General features: G+C 36.5%; 1 protein-coding gene across 4 annotated transcripts in view; it reads left to right on the forward strand.

Moving 5' to 3' along the window:
* WAPL (WAPL cohesin release factor) overlaps nt 1–16,357 on the forward strand; it is a 60,850-nt gene extending 44,493 nt beyond the window's left edge. For all 4 annotated transcript variants that reach the window (XM_085229102.1, XM_085229105.1, XM_085229103.1 and 1 more), the window contains 11 exons: nt 336–563; nt 4,664–4,775; nt 5,683–5,780; nt 7,279–7,355; nt 8,742–8,917; nt 9,174–9,289; nt 9,993–10,154; nt 11,316–11,523; nt 12,318–12,406; nt 13,425–13,520; nt 13,900–16,357. In XM_085229102.1, coding sequence (XP_085085228.1) covers nt 336–563; nt 4,664–4,775; nt 5,683–5,780; nt 7,279–7,355; nt 8,742–8,917; nt 9,174–9,289; nt 9,993–10,154; nt 11,316–11,523; nt 12,318–12,406; nt 13,425–13,520; nt 13,900–13,965 — 1,428 coding nt within the window. In that variant the 3' untranslated portion in view covers nt 13,966–16,357. The remainder of the gene's footprint in view (nt 1–335; nt 564–4,663; nt 4,776–5,682; nt 5,781–7,278; nt 7,356–8,741; nt 8,918–9,173; nt 9,290–9,992; nt 10,155–11,315; nt 11,524–12,317; nt 12,407–13,424; nt 13,521–13,899) is intronic.
* Nucleotides 16,358–17,200: the final 843 nt, after the last annotated feature.

Genomic DNA, 17,200 nt, shown 5'->3' on the forward strand with positions numbered 1-17,200 from the left:
CCATTGACATTCATCAGCACTTCCTGAATGTTTATGGAAACCAATAAGTCTCTACAGTTTCAGCAGTAGCAGCAGTGGCTCACCTCCACTGATACAGATTTTTACAAGCACAGCATGCAGCTCTTGTTCGTTGCTGGCAAAAATTCATAACTGGTGGTGACTATGTTGACCTCTCTGTAAGTAGTGTTAGTTTGCTCTTTGTATCTGTTGTAGTTTCTATGGAAATAAATAGGTCGGAGTGACCTACATATGTTTTCATCTCATTAAAAATTGTATAACTTCTTTAATGTGCTTATTAAAAATTATTTTCTTTTTTTTTTATTTCCCAACCCAAGAATTTGTCCCTTTGTACAGCAGCTCTAATGTACATCTTGAGTAGGGATCGTTTGAACATGGATCTAGACAGAGCTAGCTTAGATCTGATGATACGGCTGTTGGAATTGGAACAAGATGCTTCTTCTGCCAAGCTGCTGAATGAGAAAGACATGAATAAAATTAAGGAAAAGATTCGGAGACTGTGTGAAACTGTTCACAATAAACATCTTGATCTCGAAAACATCACGGTGGGTATCACGCTTTTGTTTGGAAACATTGACAATAGCGAAATGCTTAATAAAATGGAATTGATAAGCACCAACCTTCATTTCCTGTCTCATAACTCACAAGTCACGGCACTATCCAATTTTTCTGTATATGTGATTGCACTGCATCACTTCTGAGCTTAACATTTCCTTTATGGAAGATTTTTAGAAGGATAAAGTTGTGTTCTTCAGCTGTGTGATTCACCGTTGGCTATTGGTAGGAGTGTAGTTCGTTACAGGTAGCTATTAAAAACCAATAAGATTTGAAATAATTATGTTTCTGGATTACATTTAGTTTATTTGACTTTCTTTGCTTAAATCTACGAACAGTAGGGTTGTAACGTGAGAATAAGAGTGTTGTGTGCTAAACTGAAAATGTGGTCCAAGTACCTGCATTTAAAGTAAATAAAGAGAGCTGTCTTTCAGAAACCAGTTTCTCTCTGCTGGAAGTGCAGTGGCAGATGTATCGATAAGCTTAAGTTTAGATGAGGGCTGTTTGTTTTATGCTTCCTTTCTCAAGCCTACTATGTATCTTTATGTATCTTTAGCTTGTGCAGAGCGAGCACATTTTTGTCTAAAAGTAAATTTGACCATGATTTGATGCTAGTGTCAAGCTAGTCTGAAAAATAAAATGTAAGTTGCAAGTCTTTTTGAAAGAGCATCTTTAAAGAAAGAGGAACAAATTTGACTAGATGTGTGGTTAAAGAGGCACAAATTACTGATATTTTCTTGTTTTCACCCTGTTTCAGTGTAACAAATGTTAGTATGATCTTAATATCTTCTTATAAGTTCTTTAATATTTCAGAAGTTCTTACTGGGTTTTTGTTATTTTTAATCTAACACCTACATTGATGAGAGGTTTCTAATGTATTGATTATGAACTGAACTTTCCAGAGCTTCATCTCTGTAACAAACGTTTCAACTCCTGTTGGTAACCTTAAGATTGTTTTCTATTTTATGGTAGTTTGAAAGATACTCTGCATTGGTGAACTGGCATTTTCTTTCGTAGTTGTAGTGAACCTACTTTTGTCCTTGAAATTCTAGGGATTTCTTTGTCCTTTTAGCACCCCATCACCCACTCCAAATTCTAGCTGTGGAACAGATAGCTGAATTGATATCAAAAGTCAGTATTATGTAGTGTGTGGAGGAGTGGAGATGTAAGGGAGGAAGAATAATCTTGTTATAATTCTTAACCTTGGTAAGTGATTTATGTTGACAAATGATAATTGTTCCACTATTTGATTTTTAGCCTTATTTCCTACAAACTCACAAAATATATAGGCAAGGAACTCAGTGATTTTTCTGGCCTTCAAAAGGCAGAATGAGATTTGAGTTGATTTTCTCTGCTTTCAGCTTGCTCTGGTAATTCATATGATACAATCTTAAAATATCAAGGCAGAACGAACTGTGCTTTCAAGGTGATGATTAGCAAGGAATTGGTATAAACAGTGTCTTACCCTGGAGAAGACTTTCACATAGTGCACGATCTGCTAGATCTTCTGCATTATAAAATGGAAGACAGCTCCATTTATCAATCATGGAACAGCTGTTTACAGGTTCGTGATTGCTAAAGCATGTAGCAACGCAGGCCACTGTCTTCTATTAAATATTTCTCATATTCATAATCTGAGCTGGCCTGAGTTTTAAAAGGGTGAGGCTATGTTAAGAGGAACTCTGTCCTGCGAGAAAATTGTCCATGAATTAAAAAAAACTATTAAAAAATTCAAGTTTTTTTTTTTCTCCGAGACATCTTTATTTTTTAAAATCATATTGAGCTCTTGTTGTAAATGTGTTAAATACTGTAGTACCTCACAGATGGAAACCGGTTTCCTCCCTGCTGCACCATCTAGAAGTAGACTGTACAGCGTATAGAGAATATTTGCAAGCCAAATGATGTGAATAGATTCTTTGCCAATTTGTGATGGTAGCAGCGGTAAGTTGAGACAGTAATGAATTTCATGTGTAGAAGATAAATTATTTTCAAACGAATTTCTGTCATATTATAAGTAGTCTCCATTTTGTACCAGATGACAGACAGGCAGAAAATGCTAACAAAAACTGCAGATCTTCTTGAGTTACAGAAAAGATCTTTTTCTAACTTGGACATAACCACTGAAAAACAGAAGGACTGCAACATGTTTTGATAGCTCCAGTTTGTGCTTTACCAACTACAATTAGATTGTTGAATCTAATTTGACCAATACAGCCCCACCTGTATCTTTATGCAGAAATGTTTGTGTGACTACAGCTGGAAATGAGGGTGGGCTAATTTTTGAGTACTCATAAATGTTCGCAGAGGACTCAGCTTTCCAGTCTGCTCTCAACATTGAAAAATGGCAAGCCAGAAACTGAGAAGGAATTCTCTGTGAATTGAATTTACTCTGTTTTTCTTTCTGGTGTAGCAGGAGATCAAACCTAAAGAACTTAGCCTTCCTGTTAGAGAAGGGCAGTTTGCTTTTAGTCAGTGTAGCCCCGTGTATCTGATGCTTGCAGGTAGATCTTGTCTGTAACTAAATCATCCAGAGTGAGTTCTCTCTTCAGCTGGTGACACGTTACTGGGAGGGAACGTACGTAAAACTGAACAGAATAAGTGACTGCTCAAAAGGAAGAGTTAAGATTTGAATAATTAAAACGTACATGAAAATCATCCTTGTCCTTGTGGCTATTAGCATAAGGCAGTTAGCTGTTACCTGAGTGATGAAACAGCTGCAGGAGTAATGGCCAGCGGTGGTGGTTGTTTCCTCTGTGATGGAGAATTAAGAAGCTGCTGACTCGGTGAGAAATGACCTATAGGAGGTTTGCTGCTGCCTGTGCTCTCCCCCCTCAACACCTTCATGGCCCAAGGATGCTTCCATTTACGTTACTGCAATGCACTCACTGACTGCAGGGTCATCGGTGACCATGTGCTGCAGAGGTTGCTTCTTAAAAAAAATACATAATGAAATAGCTGAGAACTTGAGTGGGTAGCTCTTCTTTATCAGTGTAGATCTTCAGCTTCTCCTTGGAAATCACTACTCTGAAAGCAAGGAAAGCAGCTGAAGCTATCAGGATTGGTGAGAAAACTCATGCAAATAATAACTTGGCTTTCAAAGATAGCAAGGTTTATTCAAGCCTGGTGAGTCCTGTTATTCCCGGGAAGTGCTGAGGCCTGCACTGGTGTCTTCCTGGAGCGTGCTGCACAGCTCGGAGTGAGCACAGCCCTCCTCAGAAGCATTACAAATCAGACATGTCAGGGAAGGAAGATAATTTGAAAGTAGTTAAATTCAGTTCACTTTAAGGATGCCTTTCAGCTTTTTCTCTAGGTGTTCATGGTTGAATTTGTGGCACATGAAATGATGAGGTGTATAGTAGCCCAGATTTACCTGTGTGGCTTTTTTTTTTTTTTTTTTTGAGATTACAGAAGTTGATATAGTTCTTTGTAAGTGTAAATCTTATGCGTACATATGTGTATGTCTAATATGTGTATAATGTCTTTTATTATTATCATTTGCCTTTATAGAAGCCTTTAGAAAGTCAACCTAAATAGTAATGTCTTCATAAATGGGGGGGGGAGGTTGGTTAAAAAACCTTGCAGAGGATTAACTAAGGTGACAACCTTAATCTGTTCAGCTGCAGTCTGCAGGAAACAGAGTTATCTTCAGTGTTGTTGAATTTAGATTTGTGTTCCTTTTAGAGAAAAGAATTCGCTAAATAAAATAAGATACATTTATCAGCATTTTAGTTTAATTGTTGTCGTCAGTACATTTAAAATAAAACCACACACACAAAAAGCCTCCATTAGAAACAAATGAATTCTCCAAGCAGCAAAAGCATTGTATCTGGGAATAACAGAAGTAATAAGCAGGGTTTTTTGCTGTCTGGCTAGAAAAGCGAAGACATCTTTCTTCATTGGTAGCAAGTCCTTTTAAAAAAATAAAAAGAGAACCCCTTTCTGTCTGTTCTTACTCCCTCTGGTGGTTTTTCTGCTCAGAACCTCTAACTTTGCTTAAACGGCTTTTCGATGAAGCGTATTTATATGATCTGCTATATTGGCTACAGCTGCATGTGATGATTTCATTAATTCTGGAATGTGACTTTTTCAGACCGGGCATCTGGCGATGGAAACATTACTGTCTCTCACCTCAAAGCGAGCTGGGGACTGGTTTAAAGAAGAACTGCGACTCCTAGGTGGTCTTGATCATATTGTAGATAAAGGTATGCTGGTGATTCCGCTTCGGTGGGGTGGGAAAATTAGTAAAAGATGTTTGCTGTTCTTAATTTCCATTTGCTGCTGTTAAGAATTTGAAAAAGTCAATTCTAAAAATACCCAATTCTGTGTCATGTTGTTGGAAAGCATTAATGGCTTTAATCTCTTCTTTGCGGGGTTGAAAGTAGCTTTAAGGTTAAACAGAATGTGGATAATGTTGTCTGCAGTGTAAGACTAAAACTGGATTAAGTTGAGAGTGCAGATAGTTGTTACATGCATCGTCCGTGTGCGACATACTTACTCCAGTGTAAGCGTTGTCATATCTGCCTTATGGTTTTATAGCATTGTTTTCAGGCCTGGTAATGTGTGGTTTTTTGTTACGGTTTGGTTTTGAGTTTTGATTGTTACTGAAGGACAGGAAAGTGGACTCCTAAAAAATGAATTCCTGAACATTTTGGTTGTAAGTAAACAGAGGGGTGGGCAAAGGAAGGATTGAAGAGATGAGCATTCAGCTTTTGCACAAAGAGATGAGCATTCAGCTTTTGCACATGGCTTCACCCTCATTAAGTGTAGGGAGAACATTTGTGTTGTATTTTTTTCTTCCCCTCTTCTACAGAACAGTGCATTTTTAAGAGGTGTGGACGTATTTATGGTTAAGAAACAATCCTGTGCTGCATTACATCATCTTTGTCAATAGAAAATAAAATGTACCTGGAAATATGAAATTTTGAAATGCTGATAACATCTTCAGGGTTGTTTCTTAGTATTATAGTTCTGTAAAGCATAACGCAAGGTTGATGACAACTCCCTGAATAATTAATAAACCCTTAAAGTTAATAATATTTGGGTAATTTTTATGCATAGCTTTTGAAGACATCATCTCAATAGTGGCAAATCTTATTTTTTTACCTTTAGTTAAAGAATGTGTGGATCACCTTAGCAGCGATGAAAACGAAGAGAAATTAGTTGCTTCCTTATGGGGTGCAGAAAGATGTTTACGGGTCTTAGAAAGTGTAAGTATGAGTAAATGCTTTGCATTCCTGACAAACGCTTCTTCCATCAGGCCTTTTCAGCACGATGTTCCTTGAATATATGTTACATAAGTAACAATATAATGCTTTTCTGTTTGTTTGGGGTTTTTGTTGTTGTTGTTTTTTAATAAAAGAAGACTACTAACAGAAACGTTGGAATGTGTATCAGTGTTCCTGGATTGCTTGTTGAAAATTTTATCATTCTTTACAAAAATACAATATTGGGTATTGCAAATGTACTGTTGTTAAGAATAGCTGAATGTAATTGGATGCTTTTTCTGAAGTTCCTTAAGAAATTAAAACTTGCTGTTCATGGTTATTGTTTCCTTGGCATGAGTTTGCATTTATAGGGTGTCTAGTAATACCACATCATAATTGTGTTTTCTTAACAGTAACAAATTGTTGTATATTACAAGGATTACTGCATTCAAACATGAGCTAACTGCCTAGAAGATAACTAGTCATGTAGTGAGTTGATCACGGACATTGAGATAGTAAATGTTTTGCAGTGAAAGCTTTGAACAGAATAAAAATAATTCTGTAGAGCTTAATTGACAAGAACTGTCAATTGTGATATGGTAGGCAAACAGAAGAAGTGTTGTGATGTTTTAGAATTACTCCTTTGCACATCGTAAAATGACGTGCAGGTTCAAAGTACAGGTCAGCAACCTTAAACCTGCGGGCAAATAGCTACTGTGGCTTTTTCCATGCTAAAATAGCAACATAAACATAAAGGTACTGTAACAGTAAGCTAAAAACTGAGAAAGATGAACCAGTATAAGGGTTACTACTTAAAAGTTATGGCACTTATCTCTGTACTTGAATCTTGAGAAATGTTCAGATCCAATCTCTGGTTTTATATTCAGTGGGTGGAATTGCCAAGCACAATGGAGAGGCTTGCTTAGTAGCAGAATATTCATATACGAATTTGAGGATAGCTTTTGTGTGATAAGGTCTTTATGAATTTGGGAAAGAAGACAAAAATCAGTATACCAGACAATGCAAATGGAGTAGTAGAACATCTAATGTTTCTGTGAATTGATTCTGTATGCCAGTCAGAAGAGTCAAGAGAAAACTCATAGATGCATAATAAGCTCTCAGAAGTGGAGCTGACATCCAGTTTTAAATAACAAAATAATTGCATGTGTGCATGCCCATATGCACGCACTGGGACTGCAGAACCCCAGGATGTGGAATCAGGGTTCTGCTATGGCAGAGCATCTTGCCACAGTGTTTCTGTCTGCTGTGTATCTGAGAATATATTCAGTGTAATGATCTTGTTGTATTAATGTAGTAATTATTAGCTGGAAACTCCAAGGAAATGTTGGTACAATATACCAATATGTTGGTAAGTGGAAGTTTATGCTGGATAATGACCACGAAACATGGAACTGAATAAAATGGGGTAGTGATGGAAGGGAATATTACTTTCAAGGAAAAGAAGAATGCCATTTTTAATATTACTTTATCCTATTTTCAGGTAACTGTGCATAATCCAGAAAATCAGAGCTACCTGATAGCATACAAAGACTCACAACTCATAGTCTCCTCAGCTAAGTAAGTTGTAAAAAAAATAAAGAAATAAAATAAAATTTATCACAGCTCTGAACATGATATGAATGAATGTTACATTAACAGAAAAATTATAGGGGGAAAATATTTAATTCATATATTGCTTTTCATTAAGTAATGTTAAAATAAGTGGTGTTAAAATTATTTTAGATGAGGGTTCACTAACTGCTTGAGTGCAAACAGCAGGTAGTGCTGTTATTGTTGGTTCTATTAAAGTTGCAAACTGGATTAAGCTCTTTCAGTGCAAAGCTAAGATGAAGGCAGAAGAGGGCAGTTGGAAAGCTACTTTTATTTATAGTATTTTATTCTGTGTTTACTGAAACAAAGCCGAATAGGCAATTGACAGAGTAACTAAGTTCAGAGAATTCTGTGCTGAACTGTACTCCCTAGGCCACTGGTCAGTTGGGATTAAGTCTTTGTTGACTGGCAGAGGATGCATCCCTCTTGCACTGCCTCGGTGGTTCATGAGAATGCGAGTTGAGCTGAAAACTCTGCAGGCTTCACTGGAAAAAGAATGTCATGATTGCAGGCCAGATGTTTTGACCAATGTATGTTTTTGACATCTTAGTTTTGTTTGTAATTGATATCAGTGTTGTCACTTCCGTGTCAAATGAATGTGGTGCAGTAGACTCATAGAATCATTCAGATTGGAAATCACCTTTAAGATCATCTAGTCCAGCTGTCGACCCGTTGCCACCACACCTACTAAACCACTGTCCCTCGCAGAACAAGCTTTAAAACCAAAGAAGTTTGAGCCTCAGGCAGCTAAAAATATTCACAGTCTTCTGAACATTTGTCTGTAGAAGTGAATGCACCATAGCACTAGATCTTCCTGGGTTGAAAAACTGCTGGTCAGTTTTGCTTTTTTAAAAATCAACTGTTTTGGCTTGTAATTGGTCCAGTGTTGTTATGAGATGAAGGTTCCTCCTACTCGAAAATAATGTAATGTATTTGTTTGTTCATTTATTTATTTATTACAGAATAGAGATAGCTCTCTGTGAGGACAGGACAAGAGAAGTTAGATAACTCTGTCAAAATGGTTGGAGGATGTGAGACACTCTATTTATAGGGAGAAGAGATGCCTCCTTTAAGACCGTGAGATGAAGCTGGAAAGAAAAATGTACTCCTGCTCTTGAAATTCAAGCTGATGAAGCTTTAATCAACAAAGCTTTCATGTTTTTTATTTTCACAATTTCACTTAAGCTTATAAAAGATCTTATAGGTGTGCAGTTAATCATTTCTCAGTGCGCACTTGAATAAAAAAAAAATCTGCACAAGTTCTGTGTTTATAGTTTTCCTGATGAAATAAGTATAAAATGAAATATTCTGTATGTTGTTCAGGTAATTTTGTTCTGTATCTTCTCTTTGCAGAGCATTGCAGCATTGTGAGGAATTAATCCAGAGATATAATCGTGCTGAAGACAGTATCTGTTTGCCAGACAATAAGCCTCTGCCTCAACAGAATGTAACTAACCATGTGGGTAAAGCAGTGGAAGACTGCATGAGGGCCATCATTGGTGTCTTGCTCAACCTAACAAATGATAATGGTAAAGCAAATAAATTCAGATTCTGTTACAGCATCAGATAATACATTAATGTAAACCCTTTTCTTATGTACGCATGGTAGGTTACTTATCTTTGATAAGGGGATGAGTAATTGCAAGTATTAAGTGTCAGCAAGATCTTGGCTTTGGCCAAAAGGGTACAGCTCATCTGGAGGGCCAAAAGGTTGTGTCCATCTGCTTAGAGTAATGGAAAATCAGTATTTTCAAAATTGAGCTTTAAAACTGTTTCTTTTTACAGAATGGGGTAGTACAAAAACAGGTGAACAAGATGGTCTGATAGGCACGGCAATGAATTGTGTGCTTCATGTTCCGAAGTTCCTACCTCAAGAACAGAGATTTGATATTCGGGTGCTGGTAAGCTCTCATACTTGTTACATTAACGTAAGATGTTTTGCTGCTTGAGTGTGCCTTTAACTGCTCCAGTTCCAAATTAAGGAGCTGGCTATGCAGTCTCCATTGACTGTGTACCTTAGTGAGGTTCTTACAGAAGATTTCTGTAAAGTCCAGGAAAAGCTGCTGAAGGATTTGATTGATGATTGAGCCGTAACCATTTTCTGGTGTTTTATGGGAAAAGTAGATGAGGTGGGAGATCTAGGTTAATAAGTCTGTGTATTATCTCATTTTCAAATGTCTTTTCAATTTTCTAAACACTATGCTTGTTATTTTTATGGATACAAATTTGTCTGATTTACCTCAGTATGCATAAAATAGGTCTGTGTGTCCTAAATAATAACACTGAAACTGTGTATGTGAAGGACCTTTTAAGAAAAGAAGCTGAAAGTTGGACACCTGAATCATTAATCAAGAAACAGAATTTCACCTTTAAGAATGTGTAGAATGATTATGGTTCAGAATTGGAAGATCTGGAACTTGTATGCGTGCTTCTCATTTTTGCCTCATATTTCTCTAAATCCTGATCCCTCTATCTATCAAACTGTTTTATAAAGGTGTGCTAATGAAATATGTATACTCAGAGAGATGAAGGCTAAAGAAAACATTAATCTGAATGGATATTTTGCTCCATTTTTTTTAATGTGTGGCTGTACGATCCTTTCAGGGACTGGGTCTGCTGATCAATCTAGTAGAATACAGTGCTCGGAACAGGCACTGTCTTGTCAATATGGAAACATCGTGTTCTTTTGACTCATTCTGTACGGGAGAAGGAGACGATAGCCTAAAGATAACTGGACAGATTGATGCTGTTCAGGCTTTAGTGCAGGTAAGAAATGACCCAAAAATGTGTTTTTCCTGTAATCAGTACAGTTTTTTAGTATCAGAAATTCAAGGAAGGAGGAAGAACTCAGCAGTGAAGAATTTTGCCAGAATTTTATTCTGTTAAGCATTCTGAGGATATTAAACAGTATAGAGGGGAAGAGGGTGCTGCTCACATCTTGGATTTCTCAGTACTATCCTTTACAGAAACAGCTTTCTTGGTAAAAGATGGCGGTGTCTTCTACAGACATCCAGAAGCTGCTCTGTTAAGCTGGTCTTTCTTGTTCCTATAGGGTTCATTTCTCGTGCTTTTTAAACAGCTGTAAAAATTGTAAGTTGCTTACGTTATCTACTCTGCTGCCATAGATTTTTCTAAGTGCTATCTTTAAGGGAGTTTCAGACCATTTTTAAAAATCACGCTGTGTCGTTTTTTTAATAAGAGCAATAAATATGAATGTAACAAACATGGACATGAAACAGCATTCTTAAATGTTGTGTTGACTAACTTGTTAAAATATAAATCAACCAGTGTGAATAAGTTCCAATCTGCTAACTAAAATAAAAGGAAATAAGAATTTTGATTTACAACCTTTTTACTAAATGGAGATAAGTTTATAGATGCTTTTAGCAGTTGTTCCATTTGATTATGTGAAATAACTGCCCAGCAGCAGACAAAAAAGATCATTAATCAAGATATTAATATTAAATATCTTAATGTATGCAGCTCTGCAAAGTCATATTTAGAATTGATGGTTATATAGTGTGGGAAGTAGTTCACATGATGTAAGTGCAAAGTATGAGCACACCTTAAGTTACATTCATCTTAAAATGGCTCGAGTCATTTTATATTACTTTAAAATTACTGCTTTTTACATATCTGGCAATTTTTTGTCTTCAAGCTGCATCTCAAAGAGTATGATTAAGCATTTATGGCAGCCAAGAGAAGCCTGGCAATTGGTTCAACGCTGCGGAGGGTGGGAAGTCTTTTCTGCAGAGCACAGCATTAGTGTGATAAATCAGATTACCCTTTGAAGAAGAAAAGGCTATTGCAAAGAATAGTACTGAAGGCTAACTGTATTAAAGGGGTGAATTGTGAAGGGGAAATAAACTTGCAATATGTTTAGGGTTTAATTTATAATAGAAATTCTTCTGAAATTTTCCCCATCAGCTATTTCTTGAGCGTGAGAGAGCGGCACAGCTGGCTGAGAGCCAGACAGATAAACTGATTAAAGAAGCTCCTACTGCTCAGCATGATAAGAGTGGAGAGTGGCAAGAAACAAGTGGGGAAATACAGTGGGTCTCCACAGAAAAGTCAGATAGTACTGAAGAGAAAGATAAGAAGGAAGAAGATGATGAAGAACTTGATCTTAATAAAGGTATGTTGTGTAGTTTTGATGAGCTCAGAAATGGCCAGGAACTCTGTTTTGGCATAAATTTCTAATTTATCTTCTACTTCCTATCTGCGGTCCACTGGGTTGAGATTTCAGCATATTCTCTCGTGAAACTAGAGCATGAGTGGGAGCAATTCAGAGATGAAGCACGAGAAATAGAAAAAACGATGCTACTCGTTACTTCATAGAACCTTCTGTCAGGCCCTTTTTTAAAGCAACAGAAACAAAGCAAAAAAAAACCAACCCTGTGGGCTGGTGATATTTTTGAGACATTCTGTGTAAGAAACCTTCTAAATGGCATTCTTTCTGGGCTTTTCTGGTGGAATGGTATCTAATTCTCCAGCCTTGCTTTGTACGCTTCCTCCTTTCTTCAGTGCTCTTTGTGGCTTCCCCCCCCCCAGAAATGCAGAGCCATTAACAAGCGTTATATCTGTTACCCATAATACAAAAATCTTTTTTTGTAGAAATCTTACTGACTTATAGCATTACAGGAAGCATAATTGTGTGTTGTTGTGTTGAACATACAGTTTGTACATTGCAATAATGACAGTACTGTACAGTGTAATGAATTGTAAGGGAATGAGCATTGTTTTTCTGTCGAAGAATGTGTGTTGCTAAATTAGGTAGTAAGGAGTTTGATTCTCGCTGCTGTAGTCTCAGAGCAAAAAGTCATTTTGTTTGAGAAAATAGAATTCTGGAAAGTGAAAGATTGTATTTAAAGCAGTAAAAGATACCGGCTGCTTAGAGGATACAATACACTAACTTGTCTCTTTTTACAGCTCTTCAGCATGCTGGGAAGCACATGGAAGACTGCATTGTGGCCTCCTACACAGCATTGCTTCTAGGCTGTCTCTGCCAAGAGAGTCCTGTAAGGGAATAAGTCAATAACTCACTCTTAACTCCAGTAGATTTTTTAATGAAGTAATAATTTGCATTACTGAAATGGATTCATTAAATTAGGGTTCAGCTAGTACATTTATTCAGCTACATTGATGTATATAGTTCTGTGGAAAGTTGCCAGAGGTATTTCATCCAAAACAAATCTTCTGAGCATCAGTATGTTTATCAAAGGAGACTGGATTTGAGTATTTAATCTTTTGTACCTCTCTCTCGTTTGTTGTTAGTCTTAGACCACAAATGAGCTTTGGAAAAGCAAATTGGCTTGCCTGCAACTTTTCTAACTATGAAAGCTTGCTTTGTTTTTCAGTAATTTCACTAAGCAAGTTAGTGTTGTCTCGTTAGTTTTTTCATCTTAGTCTGATTTTTATTTCCAATGAGGTTGTATGAAGTTGTGTAGGTCCACAAAAGCTGAAGATGTTTGTTTCAGACTGGAAATACATACAGAAAGTTGAAGTTAATACTTAAGTATTAAGCAACTGAAAACTTCAAACTCTGATACATGTTCAAATGAAAATGAGGTTCAGACCTGCCTTCCGGACAGTTTCAATTTATGGGATGGCAGAAATGTTCTTCAGCATGCCATTCTGTAAATTTTACTTGCTTCTTGATTACCTTTATCTTAGTGTGTAGAGTCATACTGATGTTAAGCGTTGAGAATTATTTAACTTACTAATTGTAAAGGGATCTTCTCTGTGTGTCAGGAGAATAACCCAGTCACATTTTTTGTTTCAGTTCTTGGTAACCTTGTTAGGCCACGGGGAGCTTTGATGGTAATAATCTTTAATTGAGAAACGATTGCAGGAATTGTTGTATCCTAGAAATAAACACCGTAAATATAAAGAGCCGTGAATCACAGAGATGATAGCAAAGTGCCATCTTAATTATGCTATAAATACATTTATCTTGCTGCTTCTCACATACGGAGTAACGTGGCTCTCAGCGTTGGAAAAATATTTCCCGATTTAAACTAGTTATATTTTTCCTAGATCAACGTGACTACTGTGAGGGAATACTTACCTGAAGGAGATTTCTCAATAATGACTGAAATGCTCAAAAAATTTCTCAGTTTTATGAATCTTACCGTAAGTAATACATATTTTAAATTTCTGAAAATAGAGATTTTTGTAGGTTTGTCATCTGCTATAATAGCCCACACAATTTTAGAAGCTTTTATGACTCTTCAGTCACTAGAAGAGCTTAAGGTCATTTTCTGTGTTTGCAAATATTGAAGACCTGTTTCTGAGTCTTTTATTTATTTGTTTATTGTACTAATTAGGAGCTACTTTCATTCCACATGAATGTTACTAATCAGGAAAATGTTTGAGTCCTCTTTTTGAACCTAATTGTTTTTACTGACATGTCTAAGTCCTAAAATTCTGAAACAAACATAGCCCAAAAATGCTTTCAAGTGGTACTATCTAAATGCTCACTTGGTACTTTGTTTTCTGTCACATTTTCCAGTGTGCTGTTGGAACAACAGGCCAGAAATCCATCTCTAGGGTGATTGAATACTTGGAACACTGCTAGATACTTAACTTCCGCTGCAAGCACTCTAATGCTGGAGCTACCCTTAGACAAAAGAAGTCATGAAAGAAGTCCTTGAAGGATATACCAAGAGCATTCATCTATGTCATTCGTGTTCGGATTTTTAAGGCTACCTGGTCTCTTAACCATGCATTCAGCATTTTCTAAAAGACAGTTACTACATCAATCTGCAACTATCAAAAATGAGGGGAAAAAGGTTCTGAGGAAAGTAAATAAAGAAACCATGCTGTTTATGATGCAGTGCAGTATTTAAATATTTTTGGCAGGGTTTATCCTCCCTATCTTTTTTCTTGCTTTGTTCGTGACCAGTTTCAAGGGGAAAACTTGCTGCTGATAGTGCAACTGCTGTTTACTGTTGAGCCACTGTTTCATGCCAGCCAGGTGCAAAGGCAGCTTAGCTACTGAGGTATCAAATGTTCTAATAAAGAAGTTCTGGACAGCAGCACCGCTCCTATTTGAGTTTAATTTGCTCTTGCTTTTTTATTACTAGATTATTCCAAAATCGTAAAATATAAATTTTTAAATACTTTTGTGATTTTAACTACTGTCTATATTTAAAATTTGTTGGAATCCAAAGAGGTGAGGATTGGATAGTTTATTTTTTATACTGTTTTGATTGAAATTAGGTTGTTGAACTATTTCTCAGTTCTAAAACTGTCATGGCCCATGTACTGTAAACTGATAAGACCATAACACTTTGTAATTCCAAGATGCATGCAAACCCATAAATACATAAAGCCATTTGAGAGGGTATGTTATCCACAGAAGAAATAAAAATTGTGCCCTGTTTAAGGAAAAAAAAAAAAAAGAAAGGGGGTGGGGTGGGGTGGGGGGTGGGAGGAAAGTTATTCATTCCCAGGGCAGTTTACACTTCTAATAAGCAAAAACTTTGAAATGCTGTTTAGATTTGTTTGAAAGAAGCGCTCAAGATGTATTTTATAATGCTTGATACAAAGAATTTGGATGTTGTAGGGGGAAGAATTTTGAAGAGGCTAAAACACCAATGGGGATTAATGTTTCCAGCTGACATAATCTTTCTATTTCATCCTTCTGTAGTATGTCAAAGTTTAAATGCATACAACACAAAGCCTTAAATTGCTGATATAGCTAAGATTTTGTTCAGTCTGAGGTCTAGTTCACAGCAAAGCATTGTGTTTGAAGACTTAAATGGAACAAGAAATCCCAGAAAATACATTACTTGTTTCTTTAATATTTTTTTCTTGCACTCGTTATTCAGACCAACAGAATTGGTAATTATTTTTATTAAGCTGGTCTTGAATATTTGCAGACTGTTCTGAGATCTGCTTCATCACATTTTTAAATACCTGTATAGATAGTTAAATCATGTTATTCCATTGAATTTGTAAAACTTGAAGCCATAAAAATATTAGTTCTATGTATAATGAGGGGGAAGTAACAGGAAATCTAACCTGCTTTTAGATCTTGTTATCTCCATGTATAAAGTTACAAACTTGTGCTTTTGTATCAGTGCCAGCTGTAAATTTTTTACATACAGTGGCTGCCTTCTATGTCTTCCTATTTTTGATAATGCAGATTGTTGAGAATTCTGTAAGGAAGTAACTGATTAGCGGCAAAATTCCTATGTTGGTCATACTTTTTGCGTTTTCTCTCATCACCTTCTAAAACTTAGCATATCAGTGTAACTCAGAAAAGTTTTTGAGGTTGTGTTCCCTTTGCTTAAAAACAAAACTGAAACTCAACAACTCAGTATTGAGAGACAAAAGGTGTATGTAAACCATCTGTATCAAGAGGAAACTATTGAATGTTTTGTCTGCCTGTCCTCCTGATTTAAGACCTTTTCACTTGAAGTGGGATTTCAAAATGATTATAGAGCTTCTGTGGGGCGATGGCAAGAGACAATGCAGTGATGAAGGGGAAATCAGGGACAACTACCTTTCTTTGTTACACTGGTAATTGTTTGGGAATTGGTTTACCTCAGTGTTTAACAGTTTTTTTTAAATGTAACTAATTGTCAAGCACTGACAAATGCAGATTTTTTTTTTTCTTTGAGGGTGGGGGGAGAAATCACCCTGTGAACTGCAGTGCATTTTTGTGTGTTAGACCCTCAAATAACTCTGCATTAAAGGGTACTTGAGGCCAACTTGCAAATTAAAGTTTTAAAGTAACTTTTTTTCCATTGTAAATATTTGTGTAAATAATCTCAATTGGAAATTAGAACAGTAGAGTACTTTTCTGAATCCAATCCTATTTTTATTTTATACAGTATTTCTCAGCTGTGATCTTTGGAGCAAAAGCCAACGGCAGGAAAAATAGTTTGTACCAGTTTCATGAAGTATGTCTTTGGGTTTTTGTAAATAATTTTAACTCAAATAAAATTGCTACTTTCAATACATATCTTGTCTTTTAACATGTAATAAAGCACTCCCCTGAGTGACTGCAGAAAGAAGGCAGCGTCAGGTAAACTGTCAAATGAGAAACATGCAGTAAGTAGAGGAGTGCACTGTTTTACATTGGTGTGATGGGATGACAGAATTCAGTGCCTGGACCCCCACGCTATGATTTATCAAACCAACCGAGCTTGAACTGTTCTGGAGAAGATGTACTGAATCTCTGCATTTTTGGAGATCTCCACACAAGTTGCTATTGATCTTTCCGCTGGAGGGACATGGTAGTTTTGAAGAGTTGTAATTAGAATAACAAAAATGCACAGAGAAATCAAGCAGGTCTTGTTATAGTGATACTTTTTACATTATGAAGGATGTAAATGGCTCTTCTCTTCAGCAGGAAAAAAGTTAAATTGAGAGTTGTACATCAGTATGAACGATGCTTTAATTTGTTCAGCACGGAATTTTTTCTACAGATTTTTCTTAACTGGTCCAACCTGAGCCAAGAACAATATGCAGAAAGTCATGAGCTGTAGTAAAGACAAATTTGTCTGTCATCTCATTGCCACTGTTAATGAGCATCAGCATAATGGAACTTTATTTCTGTGCTGTAAAGGAATCCTGCTGGAGATTGAGATCTGGAACAGGTTGTTAATAGAATGTGGCACTGTTAATGGTAGATACAGCTTTATGTAGGCAAGTGTTTAAAAAATTGTAATCTCTAGTGAAATAAATACTTCCTCTAGGTTTTGTCCCTGGGTACATAATGGAGACGTTGTATGTGGGTGCTTTGAGAAGACATCGGCTGAAGCTTCTGTAGATTTGGGAGTAATCTGCTCACAGATTATTTC

This window comes from Meleagris gallopavo, chromosome 8 (assembly GCF_905368555.1).
Source record: "Meleagris gallopavo chromosome 8, MGAL_WU_HG_1.1, whole genome shotgun sequence".
Lineage (NCBI taxonomy): Eukaryota > Metazoa > Chordata > Aves > Galliformes > Phasianidae > Meleagris > Meleagris gallopavo.